Raw genomic sequence first — 21,628 nt, 5'->3', positions numbered from 1 at the left:
ATTCGGAAACACCTGCAGGTGCTCCTAGTTGCCTACAAAGCAACGTCTGAAATCCTTAGCCTAGGGACTTCCCTGGGTGTCCAACGGTTAAGACTCTGTGCTTCCACTGAACGAGGCACAGGTTCAATCCCTGATTGGGGAACTAAGATCCCGTGTGCTCTGACCATAGATAGATAGATGATAGATTGTTGTTGCTGCTAAGTCGTGTCCAACTCTCTGCAACCCATAGACTGCAGCCTGCCAGACTCCCCTGTCCTTCACCATCTCCCGGAGTTTGCTCAAATTCACGTCCATTGAATCGGTGATGCTGTCTAACCATCTCACCCTCTGTCACCCTCTTGCCTTCAATCTTTTAAGATCGATAGATAAAATCGTTAGCCTAGCGGTCTAAGCTCCCCAAACTTGACCCAAACATGACTTTCTGATCTCATCTCCTAATCTTCTCCCAGCACAAGGCACACCCTCACGCCTCCGTGACTGTGCTCACAGAATTCCACCTCCCAGGGTTATCCGCCTTCTTCCATGTGCGTTCAAAGCCCACTTATCCTGGAAATGTTACTCTGCACCACCCGCTCGTCATCTTTTAGGTTGTGTCTCCCTCAGCTCGTGACTGCAGCTACTCCCACCTTTCCCTCAGCCATGCCAGGTGGCCGCCTCAGTCCTTCCCACTTGGTTGAGAGGTAGCCATTGTTTCAACTGATAGCTTTACAAGGAGAAATAAACTTCACGGGCATCTTCGCCTGCAGGGCCCAACCAAGAACCCCATTGTCTCCACACAGAGGGAGAGAGGACGTGACCCCGTTGAGCAATCTCCCATGCACCTTGCCCACCCTGCTTCCTCCACCCTGCACCCCCAGTTTCTATTTTTGCCAAAGTGATGCTGGCTGGCAGGGGCTGCGTTAGCAACCCCTCCCAGGGTATGATGCATTTCAAAAGAACTTCCCTCTGGGGAGAAGAAAGGCTTGCTCAGACTCCCTAGAAAGTCACACAGAATGGCCAGTCTGGGTGCTCAAATGCTAGAAGTGGAAGTGAGTTCCATGTGAACACTTAGTGGTTACTGACTGCCCCAGATCCACTCCACCTCTTGAGAATCTGCCTCATCCTGCTCACAGCTTAAGTGTTAGTCGCTCAGTCGTGTCTGACTCTCTGTGGCCCCATGGACTGTAGCCTGCCAGGCTCCTCTGTCCATGGGATCCTCCAGGCAAGAATACTGGAGTGGGTTGCCATTCCCTTCTCCTTCAGATTTTCCCAACCCAGGGATCAAACCCAGGTCTCCTGCGTTGCAGGCAGATTCTTTACCATCTGAGCTACTACCAGGGAAGCCCCATAACTTCGTCTGCTAGAATCATCATCAAGGTGCCTGGCTCTCTCAGAGCCAAGTGGTGGACACGGTTAGACCGGTCAGACACTCCCATCCTGGACCCTGCCTCTTGTGCTGGCAGCGCATCCACCCTGGTGGCTGAGCTGGGAAAGATGGGAGGCATGGTGCTGACGCCAAGATGACTAAGCCGCCTTCCCCGATTTTTTGAGTGTCCCCATACTCTTCCGATAAGTCCCCGTTTCTCCTGAGAGCCAGATTCAATCTGTTGCTTAACCAATAACTCTTTTTTTTCTTTTCCGGCCACACCTTCCTCAAGGCATGCAGGATCTCAGTTCCCCGATCAGGGGTTGTACTCATGCCCTCTACAGTGGAAGCACGGGGTCTTAACCACGGGGCCACCAGGGAGGTCCAAGAATCTTTTTTTTTTTTCAACTAAATTTTACTGGAGTATAGTTGGTTTACAGGGCTGGGTCATTTCTGCTGTACCACAAAGTGAACCATTACACATATACATAGATCCACTTTTTTGGATTCTTTTCTCATATAGGTCAATACAGAGTATTGAGTCGAGTTCCCTGGGCCACACAGTAGGCTCTTATTATCTATTTTATATATAGTAGTGTGTACATGTCAATCCCAATCTTCCACTTTATTCCTCCCTCATTTCCGCCTTGGTAACCGTAAGTTTTTAACCAAGAATCTTACCTGATAGAAAGTCAAAACCCAGAATTTCATTTCATTCAAAAAGTATTTTTTCAGGTCTTGCCATGTACTCAGCACCAAGACCACTGCCTTTTGAAAGCAGGTAAAGGACTCTCTCTCCCTCCGGAGGTTTAATTTGATATGGGGGACAGGAGAGGGTGCTCAGAACACAGTCACAAGCGAGCAAAGCCACAGGGGTGCAGGGGAAGGGCGTGAGCCAGCCAGGGTGGGCATGGGGGATCAGTAAGACTTCGCAGGAGCAAGGTGATATTTGCTCTGCAGGATTTCACCAGGTGGAAAATGGGGAGAAGGGCCCTGCAGGCAGAAGAAACAGTCTGAGCACGGCAGAAATGGGGCTGCCTCGTTGCAGTAAGAATTTTAACGTGACTAGAGGATCTGGTACAGGGGTGGGAAGGAGGTAATTCTGGAAAGGAGATTTGGAGTCAGGGTGTAAAGGACACAGTGTGGCCACGTAAGGTCTTCAGGCTTCAGTGTTGGGAGCTACTGGAACTTGTGGAGAGTAGAGCAATGAGCTCTGAACTCAGAAAGCTCCTTTTGGAAGATGGACAGGAGGGAGGAGGGGCCAGCCAGAGGCAACAGCAAGGGGCCACGACAGCGGCGAGGAAGAGACGGCAGAAGCCCTGGCCGAGATATGGAAAATCAGAGGGGCTGGCTGCAGTCAAGGGTCATTCCAAAGGCATCAGCCACAAAGCAAGGAAACGTGGCTTCAGAGCCAAGGCCTTGAGGGGTGGAATGGCCAGGACAGCGCCTCCCCACTTACCTTACTCCTCAGAAGGGCACCTTTACCTGTGGCCAAACCAAGATTCAAGCTCACCCCTAAGTAGGAACTTAGGGGTACAGGTTCTGACTCCCAGGCAGACAGAAATGGTAAAAGTGCACCAACACTCTGTTCTCTGTTACCTCCCCTCTTCAAACATTTTTCATGAAGATTTGAGAACATTTAACACATAAATCCTTCATCACGGTTTCAAAATCTCCCCCACCCCTTATCTCCTTTAATAACACATAAGATTTGCCAAAGAAAGGATGACATCGTAAAGGTACATCTCATTGAAATCTACTTAATTGTTACATTTGTTTAGCTTTTTTGACACAATTTTTAAGAGTGTTTACATTCTCCACAGAACTGCATTTGGACTATCATGAAAAATGGGTGCCAATTAGAAGTATTTTGGCTAAAACCAGTTCCTGCACATCATTGTCTTATGCTAGAAGTGAGCTGGCATGAACAACAAAGGGTTGCTATTAATAGCACAACACAGAACGCAAGCGGAAACTTGAGTGAAATTATGTTTTTTAAAACCCACTGTTTAGTGCCCAGAAAAGGGACAGACTGTGCAGCATCTGTGCTGGGGGGATATGGAACTAATAAATCATTGCCATTTTTACTACACACAGGCAGAATATGATAGTCTGTTCAAAGCCAAACATGTGCTGTCCGAGAAAAATGATTTACGTTCCAGGCCTTTTTTTTTCCACTTGATTTGAAAGTTTACGCATTTAGGCATCTGAAATGATTTTATTAATTTAACTCTCCTGTAATCATTAACAGGTTTTTTCTTTAATTTGAGAAGGGTTACATTTATGAATGAATATTACTATAAACATATATACATCCTTATGTTCAAACATAAAACATTCATTGCAAAGTCTGATGTAAAGCCACATCATACTTATGACTGAGCTGGAAAAAAATTGGACTTTGATGCATGACTAGTTTTTAGAAAAAAAATGACTAGTTTTTAGAAAACTCCTTGTGAAGCAAGATGGCTAACTTTCTACTATCAATCCAAGAAAGCCGTAAGAAAAGCCTATCTTTTTGCGGAATTAATTTTGTCAGAATATCAAAGCAAGTTTATAAAAGCCTTGAAACACTGACGACAGTACAATATCCTTCCTCAATAAGTAACTACCCAAGGCTAATTTCTTAAGCCTTAGGCACACTTGGCCATCCTATCTGCTCTGGAATACATTAATGTAATAAAAAGGCGCTTCTAAACAGTCACACAGGCAGCCCCACTAATCAGATTATCACCATAATGCACTGACAGTGAGAGGAGTCACAGAGAACTACACTGACAGAACGCTGTCCCAGGGCTCACAGAGCAGTGGGCCCCTCATTTTGGCGTTCCACAATCATCTCACCGACACACTCTGGTCAAATTCAGGAAGCAGAGCCTAGAGGGGCTAACATGTATTTGGAGTCTTCTGAACAGTCAACGGCATTCAGGTTTTTGTCCTAGGACTTGAAAAGTTAAAGGCACGGTCCTGCCAATTGTGAGATGCCCTCTCCAACATGGACCACCCACAACTGCGGATTTTCCATCTGGTGAACAAAACAGACAGCTTCCTAATTATTTTTAAAAAGGATTTTTTCCCCCTAACATACTTTCTTTATTTGTCTGTGACCTGGAACTTAATGGAAAACCTGGTGCATGCCAACTTCATTTCTTATAATGAAACATCCCATTTTTATTGTTTTAACTAGGGTTTTTCAAAGGATGTAAGATAGAAATTATTACCCCCAGAGCTAACACACCAAGTCACCAAGACAATTCCCATGAACAACTATTTTCTCTGAACAGAGAATATCTTGTTTTAAATATTAACCACTGAAGTTTTCACTTACAATCAACATGATGAAAATAGGAGGGAAATTATTTTCAATCGTTTTCAACAGGGCACCCATACTGCTAGTGTCAAAATCGATGGCTTTTCCAACAAGATGGCCACCTCTGCCAAAAGCATGCTCAGAAATGCCAACTGTAATTAAAATCTGGCACCTGTCTTGGGCACCAAATTTGCTTCTAATATCTCCATGTTGAAATGTGTCTCAGCTTTGAGAGGACGTAAGATGCTTCTTGCCCTCTGCCCTTTGGAAAAACACTCAAGTGGAAAAACTGACGGCTGTTTTCCCGAAAATTACATTTTTTAATCTGAGCTATCCTAAATTTTCTCTGCTTTCTTTCTTTGAATCTGTTTGTTTAATTAGTCCCAAGAGACTCAGCATACATTCCCTTCACACATTTTGTTTTTATAAACCTCAGGAAAAATGGGCAGTGAAATAAGTTCTCCCTCGTATGGAGTTGTGCTTGACGAGGCGGGGGGCGGGGGGGTTGGTGGTGGTGGTGATGGTGGTGGTGGTGGTGTAGCGTGGATAGATTTCACAAACATTTACATTCTATGGAAGTGGGAGGCATAGAAGCGGTGGGGAGGAAGGCTTTCCTAAGAGGAGAGAGCAATAAAGAGACCAGAGACGAGAGCAATAAATCTTGATGTGATGCACAATGTCCTCTCTGACCATGGTCAATGGACAAGCCTGTGCTCCAACTACTGTTTTGTTGAGCTGGGGCCCCCAGAATCTAAGGCTTTAGCCCTTTAAAGTATCCACAGCATTTCCCCAAAAGGAAATCCCTTCTCTCTTATAAGCCTGTCACACACTGGACACCTGGGTCCACCTAGGTGAGGCCAGAGTAGTCTTCAGGCCCCCACAAGCCCAGGGGACAAGAGGCCAGAGTGTGCGATGGCCCAAAAGCAGGCTTGTGCCTGCCTCGCTAACCACTGGAGTGCAAGGCCTAGCAGAGGGCCTCCCACGGAGAGGGTGCTCAACAAATGCTACGGAAAGAAGAGCGGGCAGATCCCCTGTGAACGCACCTTTGTAAACAGCGCCTTATACTGAGACTTCATAAAGCCACCTTGGCTTCAGTAGTAAAAAGAACCTGATGAAGTGGATTGTAAATCCTTCATGTGCCAGAAGATGCCCTTCTACCAAGACTTCTTGAGGGCGCAGACACACAGATATTCTGACCTTGGGACTTGCCAGCCTCCCTCCTCAGCTGACCATCAGCAACGCTATTCACCCCAGACCCCTCCTAGGCTCCTGTAACACTTCACTCTTCATCAGAAGTAAGACTTAAAGAGGTAAGGGAAGTGTGACAGACCACATAAGGTACAAACAGATTTTACTATTAAATAAAGCAGAAAGTGTATACAAGCAGAGCTTAATGTATGATATGTCTATGCTCAAAAAGATTCATCGAAGCCTTTTTAAAAAGAAATTCACCAAGAGGTTGCTTGTTTGAAACTGAAAATGACTTTTTCCCAATGGTAAAGATATTACAAAGGATGGCCAGGCACTCAGGAGGGCTCACAAAAGCCCACTTGACCCCACAGTGTTCCAGAATGCTGAACGACACCCGCCACTCTCTGCAACAGCTTGCTCATGGGAAGGGCATGCTGAGTGTAAACTCGGGAACTCCACAGCTGCAGGAACAAAGACACCCAGGACATGCCTCGTAGCCTATGGATGCCTCACACTCCCCTAAACAAAGCCATCTCCCTGGATCAGAAATTCCCCTAAGGCAGCATTTAAAAAAAAAAAATTTTTTTTACTGCAGCCCACAAGAAAAAGCATTTCCAGTGGAGAGCCCATAAACACACACATCCCCCATGTATTAGAAGAAATAAACGTTTTTATAAAATAAAGCTTAACCTGTGATGTACTTTGACTAGAACAGTTTCTACATTATTCTGGTTCATCTTTTCAAATGCTCATCATGACCCAATCAATATATTTACAGCTCACTATGGGCTTCCCAGGTGGCACAGTGGTAAAGAATCCGCCTGCCAATGCAGGAGACCCAGGTTCAAAACCTAGGTCAGGAAGATCCTCTGAAGAGGAAACGGCAACTCACTCCAGTATTCCTGCCTGGGAAATCACATGGACAGAGGAGCCTGGTGAGCTATAGTCCATGGGTCGCCAAGAGTCAGACATGACTGAGCGACTGAGCACTCAGATGGGTTGGGACCCCGACAGTCTAAATCACCACTGCCCCGAATGGCCCAAATGGAGGAGCAAAGGTTCAAAGAGTGGTGGGTGCTGAGGTGTATTTCTGCAACTTGTTATATCGTATGGTTAACTTTTAATGTGACTATGAATAACAGGATTAAAATGAGACAATTTCCTGCAAATGTGTCAGAAATTCATGCATCCCTTGGTTCAGGCTCCCACCTGTTCAATTCTCTCCTCCTCTTTGTCTACCTTGTTGAAGATATTAGGTGTTAGCAGAAAAGCTGAGGATATAGATAATTATAGATACTAAGTAACAAGGACAGAGACTGCCAGTCACACTGATGAAAAGATGGAAGATCTGTAAACTTTAAAAGAAACCTGGTTACGCAGAACACTGAGCTACCACTTAATCAAGGATTGGGCTGTTGTTAGCACAGCACCACACACAGCGGCTCACAGCGGAACCAGTCGGCGCCACCCACGAGGAGCTGCCTCAGAAGGCAGAGAGACGAGTGGGATCCCGAGCCTTCTAGCCCTTTTGGTACAGACCTACCACTTTCCTCTCTAGAAAAAAGCCCAAAAATTCTGGATGAAGGAATGACCCTGGTGACTCCAGGGTCACATAAGTACCCAAGAGGAGCCCCAAGAGTCCCGGGTCAAAGTCCTCACGAAGGCCCAGTGAGCACTTGAGCTCAGTGGAAAAGAAAGGAGGCAGTACTTTGCCTCTTAGCCTAGTGATGGATTCAAGCAACGACCCCCTACCCACCCCAGCCCCAACCAATGCCATGACCACTGCCAGCCCTCGCACACCTGGCTGAGGCTGAAAATAACGGGGTATTCCCAGTGATCAGGGCCACATTTACAAGACGCACACAGTCGCCAAAGCTTCGGTACCGAAGGGTTAGAGTGAGAGGTTCCTGTGTGTGTGCTCAGTCGCTCAGTCGTGTCCAGCTCTTTACGACCCTGTGGACTGCAACCCGCCAGGCTCCTCTGTCCAGGGGATTCTCCAGGCAAGAACACTGGAGTGGGCAGCCACTCCCTCCTGCAGGGGGTCTTCCCGACCCAGGGATGAACTGAGTCGCTGTGTCTCCTGCATTTGGCAGGTGGGTTCCTCACCACTAGCGCCACCTGGGAAGCTCATGGTGTCAGTAACACAATCTAACTAGCTTTGGTTCATTTGGGTTCCTAACCATCCACTAACAACTCATTGTAACCTACAGCTTATAAATGACTAACTACCCACATTAAAAATTTTTTTAGTTGGAGGATGACTGCTTCACAATGTTGCGGTGGTTTTTGCTGTACAACAACATGAATCAGCTATGAAAGTCAAAGCACTCAGTCATGTCGGACTCTTTGCGACCCCATTGACTATACAGTCCATGGAATTCTCCGAGCCAGAATACTGGAGTGGGTAGCCTTTCCCTTCTCCAGGGGATCTTCCCAACCCAGGAATCGAACACAGGTCTCCAGCATAACAGGTGGATTCTTCACCAGCTGAGCCACAAGGGAAGCCCAAAAATACTGGAGTGGGTAGCCTATCCCTTCTCCAGAGGATCTTCCTGACCCAGGAATGGAACCGAGGTCTCCTGCATTGCAGCTGGCTTCTTTACCAACTGAGCTATCGGGGAAGCCATATATCTCCTCCCTCTACCCTTATTTTAAAATCAGCACAAAGCATACTATGGCAACTGGGGTTATACCAACTGCAAACAGTGTATGACTGCAGGCTTACATTGGTGATCTAAGAAAAGACTCTCAGCAGGATTGAAGGCAAGAATTTTCAGAGAAAACTCCACACAAAAAAACGATGCATTTGTTGTTTGGCAACATGGTTTATAAAGCCAACCAATGAAAATCCTATGTTAGAAAGGTGATAAACGTGAAACAAAGTAAAGCTAGGCACTTGTTCTTTTTGTTAAGTCCTCTCAGAAGGGACACGTCTTTAGGAGACACATCAGCATGACTAGTTTGAATCTGCACCTCCCACCATACATTCCTATACATACATGTGTGTATGTCTACGTCTGGGTACGTGTGTGCCTATTTCCAGAGCAGTAACGATCCCACAGTCCCAAAGACAAAATAGCAGGGGGCACTGCCCATTAAGTTATCGGTTCCAGGCCTTCACTCCCTAATTGACAACTTCAGGGCTACTTTCATCACTTGTCAACTTCAAACCCACACTCAATTTTTCCTTTTAGATGATGTTGCATCTGTAATACAGCAGTGTTTCTGACACACTGCAGCATGTCTCCTACGAATATTTCTTCGGAAGCACAGCTTAATCAAGGGTGGAAATGGAGGAAACCTACTAAATGTTTTTCACCTCTATCAACAACTGAAAAGAACATGGTGGGGAAAAACACATTTTTATGCTTAAAATATTTTTCACTAGTCAGCTGTAATTCAAGCTATTTAAAGCAAGTAGATATGGATTTAAATAAAATATATAAGGATATTTGATACAACCAAAAATACCTTGAGCCTAACACGGTGAAACTAGTGAAACATTAAAGATGACAATTTACATAAAAAACAACACTGAAATGTATTCAGCTCTAAGCTAAGCGATTTTTAAAACCCATAATGAGACAAACAAAATACTAAATAAGTTTACCACACAATTGTTCAGTTTACTAAATTGCCTTTGAAAAAATAATTGGCTTAATAGGTGCTTTAAGCATTATTTTCATGATTAAAAGAACACCAAAAATAAATGAACCAATTCGAACTTTACTTTTATAGTATCAAAAGCTAGATTAAAATCACACTGTTCTAATTAAACACTATAGTACACAGAAAAAATAAATTTTCAACTAAGCATACACCAATCACACACCTGGAATTTTCCCAGATAATTTCATTTTCAAGTATTTTGTCCAATTAGCCATTTCTATAAACGTACTCAAGTCACATGTGGTTTGTGAGAACCAATTTGTGATTCTAAAAATATAGTCACCTTGAATAAGCTAAAAGGATAGGTGTTATGCTTTCTTCTTCCCTTTTGGGCTTTCATTTGTTATTTTTGACATAAATGCATTTAAACAACTGCGAAAGCACTGGGGCACTTCTTTAAGAATGATTCTAAATACTTATGTTCTAGAACTGGATTTGGCCAAGTATTTATTGATATAGTTATCAATATTTATGAAACAATGGACGATTAAAGCATAATGATTTCTGCATATCTAGAGGTTTAACACTCCATATTGCCACTGTGACATAATGAAGTGGGTGAGGACATGGAGAGAATCCAGAACCATGCATTTTTCCTAGTTGCCAGCAGAACTACCATTTTACCTATGCACTAGCCAAGAAAACCAGATCCAAGGCATGCTATACATGTTAAGAAACTTAACCACAAATGTTCTCCTTTAAACCTTGTCGGGAAGATCCCCTGGAGAAGGGAATGGCAACCCACTCCAGTATTCTTGCCTGGAGAATCCCATGGACAGAGGAGCCTGGTGGGCTACAGTCCATAGGTCACAAACAGTCGGACATGACTGAGCGACTGAACTGAACTGAAGCAGGCTGCAGAAAGAGGCATGTGGCTCCTACTCTATTCTTTAGTAGGTCCATAAATCTGGATAACTCACCTTACTTCTCTGCATCTCACGTTCTTCACCTGTAAAACAGCAAAAAGAATACTTTCCTCATGCTAATGTTAATGTATAAAAGCACAGTCTTTGCAATGCAGAAAGAACTCAAAACAGTGTAGTCCTCGCCAAGAATAAGAACTGGTCCAGGACCTCCCTGGTGGCGCAGTGGATGTAAGAACCCATCTGCCAATGCAGGTGACACGGGTTTGATCCCTGGTCGGGGAAGATTCCAGACGCCATATGGACAACTAAGCCTGTGAGCCACAACTGCTGAAGCCCAGGCACCTAGAGCCTGTGCTCCTCAACAAGAAGCCACCGCAATGAGAAGCCCATGCCCAACAACAAACACCCAGGGCAGCCAAAAATTAATAAATAAAATTACATTTAAAAAAAAAAAAAAAAAAAAACACCTGGATCCAAAAGAGGGCAGAGATGGAGTCAAGATAAACAGAAAAGTATGCTGGGAATGAGAGGTCCAGTGGGACGGGAGGCCACAGAGGAAGCGAAAGGAAAGAGGAGACAAGGGAGAAATAGAGGCCAAAAGTAACAGGTCTCTGTTCAAGGGAAGAGTCCATCAATGTATCTCGTTCAGAACACTTCAGTCAACACGTGTGGAAGCCCTGCCCACAGCTCTTCCACTTTTAAGAATTTCTCTGAAACTTCTGGGTTCCTACCAGCCTAGTAATCCTACCAGATTACTAGGAATTCTTTTCAGAGACTATACTAACCATCAGCCGTTCTATTTCCAACCCCAAGACCACCCTTACAGATACGTTAAGGTGTGTACTACAAGTGGCTCCAAGAGTAAGGAAAGGGGAGGAGGCCTAAGAGAGGGGACGGCTTTGAAAGAGGCAGATTCAGCGGGACAACAACCCCCACCCGCCCTCTAGGAAAGGCGGTGCTTGAGTAGCCCACATGATACTTACACTAGGAACGCCCCAAGCTGCTTTGGCAGGACAGGACAGGCTTGTGTAGCCAGCATCTGAGCCTGTTTCAGCTCGATGGCAACAATCCACTTCCAGGGTGGGCCCCAACTCACAGTGATGTGGAGCACAGGGGCAGCAAGCGCAGCTACCTAGGAAGAGAAGCCACGTCCAACCACCTCCGCACCTCTCAGGGTCAGTGGGGGGAGGAAATGCTTTCTGCCACATCATGAAGAAGACCGCCTGGTGACGCCTAACAGGTGCACTGGCCGAGAGTCCTTCAGATGAATAAACATAAGCGCCAAGCAGAAAGGCATGTACCAGGACATTCTGAGAGCCTCAAAGGAGGGTCAGCATGAAATCTCCTTGGGAAAGGAAGAAGTCCTCAGAAAAAACCGGACTCAAAACAGGAACCTGGAGCCACAGAAACTAGAGGGACCAGTGGCTTCTCCCAGATAACTCTGGTCTCTTGGCGTGGGGCCACCTCACTGCAGCCCAGACCCATCTGTGTCTCTGGAAAGACCTGGGCTTGATATGAAGGATGGAAATACTACCGAATGCCTACAATTTCCACTGTCAGAGTCCCTCTGGGTCACCCGTGGGAATCAGAAAGAATGTTTCCTACTGGCCAGAGAAAGAGACGAGCTGCAGAGGACCCGAGGCTCTCACTGTAACAGGACCTGAGAACAGGAGGGCGTCGCTGAGCACCAGGGACAGCTCTGAGCAGACTGAGGCAATTAACTAAGTATGTTACTCCTGGAGGAGGGGAGGTGGCGGGGACTGGGCACACTGAGATTTAAAGTCACGTGTACGTTGGGGGCCAAAGCCTAGAGCACCTTGGTCACACACATCATTACGTCCAGGTGGATCCTGCAGACTTTTCTCAATCGACAGGTTGTTGAACTCTCACCAAATCTTCTGCTTTTCCTCGTGGTTTCAGTTAAAGAACTACTCTCACGGTCATTAGCAGGGATTCTGAAGCTGGGCCGGCCCACCCTGAGAGCCGTTTGTCATTCCCACAAGCAGCCAAGAACCTGAATCCCATCCCCATGTGGTGACTCTCCACCTCATGAGCCAATATAAGCTGGAAATGGTTCCCCATTCTCCATTCACTTAAGGCCTCTATCCGTCACACACACCTGCCCCAGCCTGGGAATTCAGAGTTAGCCACACAAAGGTGCCAGAACTGTACAGGAATAGCCGATGCAAGGTAAAACCCCCATACTGGCCGTGACGCAACTGTCATCAGAGCCCACATTTAATTTAACGAAAAGTATTCAGTTATACTTGTTCCACTTGTAGTAGGGCCCATTTCCTTTCCACCCTCATTCATGAAGGCAGAGTAAGAAAATGCAACTTCACAAGTAGGAAAGAACTGGCCATTGTCTCCGCCTTTGCAGTCAGATGTTTCACGGGATTTGCCCGCAATGCTTAAAGGCACGTTTGTGATTCTGATAACCCAAGACTAGAAGCTGTATTATGGACTGACCGCTGTCCAGAGCCTAAAGCGAAGGTTTACAAGCCTGTTCTGCCTTCCTTCAGCCCCTCTGTGCTTATAAATGACACCTTCCAGTGTCTTAAACTATGAGAGGAAGCTTGCCCCAAATTCTCAGGCTGCTAATGGTTTCACATAAAATGAGCTCCTACAATTTTATTACCACCCTGGTGTGAACTCGCAGGTGAGGGGCCACCAGGGAAAGGATGAAGACTTGTCTCTCACTCCTGGCCTCCTGACTTTTCCAACTTTTCCACTCAGGGTTTCAAATGATGGCTTTAACTCCCAAGGCTGCTGATGAAGCCAAACAGGCTCTACTATATTACTTAGAGAAAGCGGGAGTAAGCCACCAAGTCCCTCAGGACAGAGAGGGAATTCGAATTCATTTCCTAACTTTACACTTAGGAAGCTGATAAAACCATTGACCCCATACATTTTGACACGGCAAGGAGATCCAACCAGTCCATCCCAAAGGAGATCAGTCCTGGGTGTTCTTTGAAAGGACTGATGCTGAAGCTGAAACTCCAATACTTTGGCCACCTCATGCGAAGAGTTGACTCACTGGAAAAGACCCTGATGTTGGGAGGGATTGGGGGCAGGAGAAGAAGGAGACGACAGAGGATGAGATGGCTGGATGGCATCACTGACTCAATGGACGTGAGTTTGGGTGGACTCTGGGAGTTGGTGACAGACAGGGAGGCCTGGTGTGCTGCGATTCATGGGGTCTCAGAGTCGGACATGACTGAGCGACTGAACTGAACTGAACTGATACATTTAGTGGGTATCAGTCAATCTGCATGTTGGGAAGTAACTACCAGAAAATGTTCCATTTCACATTTCAATCAGGTAAGCCAGACAAACATCCATTTTGTACATATTATATTGGGTTGTTCAAAAACTTCCTTCAGGTTTTTCCATCTGCTGATACAGAAAAACCCAAACGAACTTTTTCACCAACCCAATATATGATGCCTGTGTCTCACACCACCAAGATCACTCTACTTAGAAAAGAAGTCGTGTCAGCATACAAGGAAAATGTCCTGATGGGTACTCTGTGCACTGCACAGTTCAGAACCTCTGCATTCATCTGAAGTTTCAGCCATACACCACATGCCAAATGCAGCACTGATGAGCTGATTCTGGAAGAAACCTTTAAAACAGGGCTGATTATCCGAAAATACATGAAATTCACATGTTCAGATATATCTAACTTTGTATGACTATTTTTTATCTCTGGAAGTGATTTATGACAGGCTAAATAGATAAATGGGTAGATGGTATTAATAAATCTAAAGATATTTACAACATTATTTCTCCTAGGGGAATTAAAAAGCCTAAAACTATACAATTAAGAGTAATTTCACAGTTTCCAAAAGCAGCTGACTAATAAATAATGAATGCTTTGTGGCGGGAGCTGAGGACGTTTTTCTCAGTGCCTTTTAAAGAATAGAAAAGGCAAACTAACTTAAACGTCTAAATGTGAAAACACTTCAATATGGCACGCTCTAACTACTTTCAAAAGTTTAAAAAATTTTCACATTCAAATAAAACAAAATTCCACATAAATGGCTTATATGTTAAAAAGCCTTCAAACTCAAAATTCACACACAATAAGCTTCCCTTTTTAAGACTAAAGTTCTAAGATCGTTTGTCATAGGCTTAGAAGTGGTGAAAACCAAACCAGCTGCCAAAAATTATTTACTTTGTAGCACAAACGACAAAGGATGTAACACCCACTAAGTGACCTGCAGAGAAAATACAAGGTTAATTTATTCTGCATGCCTTCCGTTTTACTTTCTGTTAAAATAATGCTCATCACCACATCCAACTCTTTCTTCGGGCATTTTATCCTAATCAAAAATAGAGGCAAAGGAAGGAACACAGAGGGGAAAATTGCGAGTGGCAAGAAACAAACAGATCAGGATTTCTCAGTCAGAAATTTAAGATTAACCCTTTCATTAAGGATAAATCTACAATAAAGAACAACACAAATACTCTTTTCCTCTCAAATGTGTAGGATTAAAAATTGGATTTATCGCAACATCTACTGTATTCTCAACACGTTTTTATTACATAGTAGCTTTTGGATCTTTTCAGATTCAAAAACACCAGCCAAAACAGAGCCAGAGTGACTGCACTGAACTGAGCTCCTGCCAGATAAGCCAGAACTGTAGACAGTCCTCTAAGTGTAGTGACAACAGACCGGTTTGTTAGTCCTGAAAATATATAAGTTCTTTGTAACTGAAGCTCTGGAATGGCATCTGTCTTAAATTACATCCACCTGGGATTGTGTTCCAACAACCAATATAGGCAGATTACTGGAACTTGAAAACCTCACTTTTTTGGTAATTGACATTTAAACTGTTTGAAGTTTCTCATTAAGGTCTCTTAAGAAATTAACTACAGATGTTGGAAACGAAGTGTAGAGTGCTCAGAGAAATGAAGTCACCTGAAGGCTCCCAGTAACTAGGAGTATTTAAATATAGTAAGTGCCTTGGAAGGAGAGGATGGGCTGGCCTGCCTCACAGGCTGCAGAGCCTCGACCCTTTTTCTCTATTCCTGTTAGGTGTCCCAGCACACTTTGGATGTAATTAAAGGAAACTAGAGAGGCAAGAAGTTGAAATGACATGGGACTACCACTAGACCAGAGCACAGAGTGAAGAACTCACTTGATGGAGGCCGAGAGACTTGAAACATCTCCACTGCCTCAGGGTTACCGACAGGATGTAAATCTGAAATCCTGGTCTGGTCTTAGAAGCCCTTCACAGCCTGACCCCAACTGGCCAGCGAGCTTCCCGTCGCTGCCACAAGGCACCCACACTCCACAGGGACCCGTCTGATGTCTCCTGCTGGGCTCTGCACACACAGTTCTTCAGCCAGGAAGGCTTTTCCCTCTCTAGTCATCCTTCCAGAGCTGCTCAGAGGTCCACTTCCCTGTGAATGGACCCCAAGTCCTCTGAAGGCACTCCCCCTCTCTTCCCATTTAGATGATACACTTCTTAGAATGAAGTCCCTATCTGACATGAAATGTACCCAAATAAAGGACCTCCAGGTGCGTGCCACCGAAAAGACCTTTGGGAAATTTTCTCCCATTCCCCCTTCTTAGTCGCGGCCTAGGACTTAGCAGGGATGTAGTCCTCATTCTTTTCAGGAGAAAGTATAAATGCATGACTGAATAACTAAAAGAGATGTGTTAAAGGGACTTTTACTTAAAAAGAATACCATTGATATGTTACAGAATTTCCTGTTGGAATAACTGTTCTATGAAGGAAAATACTTTTCCCATTTACCTGCATAATAAAATCAATGAGCCCTGCTAAAAAATGCTTTTGCCCTAACTAAAATAAAAATCAAATTTAAAAACACTGAGAGCGAGCGAGAGAACCACATCAAGCAGTAAACCATATGGTTGTGGAAATAAAAAGATAAGTTTCCTCATCCCTCATTAACAGCAATCCTGGAAATGCTAACATTGTTACTAATTCCTCAAAAACAGTACACTAATTAGTAAAAGGCACCTGTGTCAACAGTCCTATTTCCATTTTTAAAAGTCCTTTCTTCAGCGGATGCCTGGGGTCCTCACTTAGCACATTAGACATTTGTGGAGCCTAAAAACTGCTCATCACGGCTGGTCACTGGCTAGTTGCTAACGCTCAGCGGTTCCCATACACAACAGAACGTGTGGAGCCATCCAGCTGGTTTCAGAAACTCGTGAGCTAGCTGCCCCACTCCTCCGAGGCGCTGCGCTGGGACAGGAGTCCCGCAAGGCAGCACCTTGTCCTCAAGGAGCGCACAGCGCAGTGGGCCTCCCAAATGGGGGATTCTGCCCCGGATCAACCCATGACTTCCTTAATTCTGGATGGAGAAGATGAGAGACTCTTCCAACAGCAACTCAGTAATTCCAGTGCTGGCCAGAAGGAGTCCACAATCAAAGTGGGAGGTGCATGCTTCCTATGACACCTTACTCCAGCTGACACCCCAGGGTATCTGGGCAGGGAGAGGGGAATGATGAGGGGTAGGGGGAAAAAACAGAAGCAGAAAAGATTTCCAAATGAAAGCTGCTAAAGTTCCTCCATTGAGCTGAAAGACCGTGGACTTTTCTTTAATACACCTTCCAGAGGCTGAGTTGAAGAAGTGTGTTCCACAGGTGAGAAATTCTGAAATAAACGGAATGTACCTGGGACAGAAACACTGGCTGAGGAGGTGGTTTCAACCCCACGGACTTGGACTGAGGGGGTTCTCCCAGTGAGCCCCCGTGCTGGGTCACAGCCATGTACTACCAGCAAGATCTCATCTCCCCCTCCCCACAGCTTGCTCTGGTAAATGAATCCTGTAGACAAGCACGCACAGAAGACACCCCCTTTATGCTTTCGAAAACTCTTTCCCAAAAAGGAGAATACTGAGGAGGCTGAAAACAGCCCTGGACTGTGTTCAAAAACTCAAGCCAAGAAAGAACCTTCAGATTTGACATCTTAAATTAGCAGGAATGTTTAGACAAATCTATAATCGAGGAAAACATACATACACCCACACTCACACCAAAAAAGCTTGCCTTTCCACCCTCTCATGTCAAGTGGATAATTAGTAATGAATTCTGTTTACTGTGACCATCTGATGATTTTTTTTTTTATGCAGGAATTTTAAATTAAGCACCTACTATGCGTCAAACGCTGTGCTGGGCACAAGCACAGAGGGGTGAACGCAGAGATTCCAGCTTCGAGGAAGAGACCAAACGTAAGAAGGAAGTGCGCCCATCCACAACCCAAGACTAAACTGAAAACGTGACAAGGGACTAGAGGCCCGGCGGGTGGAAAGGGGGTGAGGGCGGACATGCCTCAGCCAGTGGGGCCGAGGGGAGTGCAGGCTTTATGCATCTATCGTCTTTCTTTTTCTTACATCCACTGTTTACTGGTGTTCTTATGAGCCAGGCGCTATGCCCAACGCCCGTTTCATTTCATTCTAACCACTGTCTGTGGTATCATGGGCCCCTCTTACAGACGAGGGGACTGGAAGGAGCTGGCTCTGTCTCAGGTCTGGGGTCTTGGGAAACTGTCTGAACCCCACTGGTCCTCAAAGCCTTCCTCACTTAAGGAAGCAAGAGACAGCGATGATGCTGGGATGAGTGTGGGAGAAGGGTGGGAGGGGGTGAGAAGTGAGACAGAGAAGGGGTGGGACCAGACACGCCCTGGACGGCCACAGGAGGGCGCTGGAAGGCTGCTAGGCAGTGAAGTGAGATGAACCAACTTGTGTATTTAAAACTAGTTTGGAGGAACCACACGGAGACACCGCTCCACACCACTAGGATGGCGACAACGAAAGCAATGGAAAATAACAAACGCTGAAAGGACAGAGAAACGGGAACACCTGTGCACCGCCAGTGGAGCCGCCCAGTGGCCAGGGCACCGCTGTGGAAAAGGGTTTGGTGGTTGCTCTAAAGGCTAAACACAGATTTACCCCGTGACCCAGCAATTACATTCCCAGGTATACATCCAAAAGAATTGAAAACCAGTGCTCAAATAGTTGTGTGTGGATGTTTACAACAGCACCATTCACAACTGTCAAAGGTAAAAACAGCTCAAATGTCCATCAACTGATGAATGGGTAAATAGAATATGGCCTATGCCTACAATACTACAATTAGCATCTACCCACAGTGCAATGCTCGCCAGCCATAAAGGGGAGCAAAATACTGATACGTGATATAGATACGGATGAATCTCAAAACTGTTATTCTAGATGAAAACATCCAGGCACACAAGGCCACATGCTGCATGACCCCTATCATATGAGCTATGCAAAAGAGAAAACAGACTCGTGGTTGCCTGGAGCTGGAGGAGGAGGGATAGGGAGTGGCTGCTGACAGGCACAGGGTTTTTGGGGTGATGAAAATGTTTGGGAATAGAGATTATAGTTGTACAACACTAAGTGTATTGCACTGTATACTTTAAAATGGTTAATTTTATATATTATGCAAATGTTACCTCAATTTAAAAAAATGGGTTGGAGGGGTATAAGTGGATGTACAAGAGCCCCTTCATAGAGGTCCAGATGAGAGATGCCCACTTGAAAGGTGACACTGGAGACAAAGAGACAGAACCACGAGACATTTTTGGAGGCAGACCCAACGAGTCTTGACAACAGAATATACACGCTAGTACCTCTGCAGGCAGCAGGTAACACGGCAGGTGATGAGGGTGGGGAGGCAGGCAGTCGATCACAAAGCTACTCCACGAGCTCAAACCTGAAGCTAGGAGAGTGGACGTGGCAAGCAGAATAATGGCCCCCAAAGACATCCCTGGCCTAACCCCCGGAGCCCAGGAATGTGGCAGGTTACATGGCAAAGTGGAATTAAGGTTGCTAATCACATGACCCTGAGATGGGGAGATTAGCCTGATCATCCAGCAGGCTCAGTATAAACACAAACATCCGTGTAAGTGGAAGGATGAGGCAGAGGCAAGAGAACCAGGGAAATGGCAGCCTGAGAAGAATTTGACCCAAGGCTGCTGGCTCTTGATGGAGGAAGGGGCCACGAGCCAAAGTATCTGGGCAACTCTAGAAGCCGGAGGAGCAAACAGACCCTCCCCTCAGGCCTCTAAAAGGGGTGCAGCTCCCCTGACACCATGGTCTCAGCCCACTGGAGCCCACTTCAGACTTCTGACTTCCAGAAATGTAAAGTAAAAACTCTGCCCTGTTTTAAGCCACTCAGTTTGTGACAATGTAACAGCAATAGGAAACTAACAGTATGGGGAAGAGTTGGCAGCTGAAGAGGACAATCAACAGACCTGGCAACAGACAGGGCACGGGTGGGAGGAGGGATGAGGGCACCCCAGACGATGGGGGGTTGGGCCCGAGATGCCCATAACGAAGGGACAGAGGGGCGAGCACCGTCAGAGGCGCTGAGTCTCAGAGGGAAGGGGTAGAGGCCTGCTGCCTTACAGTCTGGGGAAGGGCAACTTCGGGGAGGAAGTGGCATCTGTGACTTTCCTAAAGTGAGAGGCGGGAGGAAGAGTGTGAGCAAATCAGAGAGGGGACAGGGCTGGGCGGGTGTGAAGAAGGTGAGGGTTCTGGCCGAATGACCCAGAGCAGTGCTGGAAGGAACCCTGGCAAGGCGCCATACCGAGGGGTCCAGGCAGCAGACCGCTGGACGGCATCAGAAAATTGATGCCATCTGGGGGAGTGGGTAAGAGGACTGGAGGCCAGCTGTAGGAAGCTAGGCAAGAAGCGGGTATGCGAGTGTGAGTGTGGGGCTGCTGAGGGTAAGGCTTCTCCCCACTCTCAGGCATGTCTGCAGGCCCCTGGTGAATCCAGACTGTCCTACAGCACAGGAGAGACTGTGACCCAGACTCACAGGCTGGACCTTTGTCCAGAGGACGACGGAGGTGGGAGGGACACCACAAGCCTCTCTGATGTCCACACTTGCTTCCCTGGCAGAGGAAGATTCTCTTTACTGGCCGACTCTTGCAGGTAGGACGTTTGTTAAAATGTACAACACTCGGGTGGGGCGACACACGCAGCATCTGCACACTCTGGTTTTGTCAGTCTCTGAGCATCACTGGACTTCCCTGGTGGCTCAGATGGTAAAGTATCCGCCTGCAGTGCAGGAGACCTGGGTTGGAAAGATCCCCTAGAGAAGGAAATGGCAACCCATCCCAGTATTCTTGCCTGGAGAATTCCATGGACAGAAGAGGCTTGTGGGCTACAGTCCATGGGGTCACCAAGAGGTGAACACCACTGAAGGACCAGCACTTTCACTTTCTGGGCATCACTAGGTAAACAGTTGACCACGGGACCTAAGAACACTGTGCTCCGAGCACTGAGGCATTTGTGGGGCAGGAGGAAACTCGAGGGGGATGGGATGAAAGCAGAAATCACATCTTTACTTTTCCGAGTCATTCTTGCAGATAACACTAATTTAGGACGCATGCCTCTTCTTACTCCTGAGTTTTTCTAGGCTCTGTATTCCCACTACACCCCAATTACTTCAGAATCACATTCCCTCTGTACTGCAGCAGCAGCAGTCACTTGATTGAGGGCTTGGACAGAGCACCTGCCAGAGGCCCCTACTGCAGAGAGAGAAGGAAACAGTGAAGACACCTCCTGACCTGAGGACCTAAAGCATGAGGGTGAATAACGCATGAACAAACATCTCCCAAGATGGCAGGAGGGAAGGGTACAAATCAACCGATGCAGGCTGTGCCCCTAAATTTAGGGGAAGCAGAGCTTTTATTATCCTCAATCTCTGGTCAAATTGAACTCAAATGGACCAAAATAACCCATAGCTCAAAAAAAGCCATGTATTTCACACTTCTGAATTCTCCAAAGTCCTCTTGCTTGAGGTCAATAATTCCTTCCTAGATTACGGAATGTTAGTAGGCAGGGGGCGTCTAGTCCACCCTCTTCGTTTTAACTGTGAGAAAATAAGGATCAGTTTAGACAAGGGCCTTGAGCGAGGTCCAGGGTATCAGCAGGGTCAGCGCTGGACTGGAGCCCTAGAGGGTCTATCCAGGGTCTTCCTGCTCATAACAGAGTTAGAAATCTGATCTTGTAAACTGCTTTTTCTTTTTTGACATTTGTAAGAAAACCCTCAATAGCACCAAAAAGAGATATTAAACCAACTCCAATTTTTAGGAGCTTGAATACTTTCTCCTTTAATCTGAACTGTTTTGTGAAGGCAGAAATCACCCAAGGGTGAATTGTGGCTCACTGGTATAATTTAAAGATGCTACCATTGTTTCACAGAAACTCACTTTAGACTCAAACCCTTAACACCGG

At 46.0% G+C, this 21,628-nt stretch overlaps 1 protein-coding gene across 6 annotated transcripts in view; it reads right to left on the bottom strand.

The window, feature by feature from the left end:
• CLYBL (citrate lyase beta like) overlaps nucleotides 1–21,628 on the bottom strand; it is a 237,887-nt gene that overhangs the window by 195,532 nt on the left and 20,727 nt on the right. For 4 of the 6 annotated variants that reach the window (XM_027557894.1, XM_027557893.1, XM_027557892.1 and 1 more), the window contains exons 1-2: nucleotides 11,365–11,604; nucleotides 10,436–10,464 (exon numbers count right to left, since the gene is read on the bottom strand). The exons of the other annotated variants lie outside the window; for them this stretch is intronic. In XM_027557894.1, coding sequence (XP_027413695.1) covers nucleotides 10,436–10,464; nucleotides 11,365–11,592 — 257 coding nt within the window. In that variant the 5' untranslated portion in view covers nucleotides 11,593–11,604. Of the gene's footprint in view, nucleotides 1–10,435; nucleotides 10,465–11,364; nucleotides 11,605–21,628 lie in introns of those variants that run through there. 6 annotated transcript variants of the gene reach the window in all.

This window comes from Bos indicus x Bos taurus, chromosome 12 (assembly GCF_003369695.1).
Source record: "Bos indicus x Bos taurus breed Angus x Brahman F1 hybrid chromosome 12, Bos_hybrid_MaternalHap_v2.0, whole genome shotgun sequence".
In the NCBI taxonomy this organism is placed as follows: Eukaryota; Metazoa; Chordata; class Mammalia; order Artiodactyla; family Bovidae; genus Bos; species Bos indicus x Bos taurus.
The sequence above is the reverse complement of the archived record's forward strand: the minus strand, read 5'-3'. Positions and strand labels throughout refer to the sequence as shown.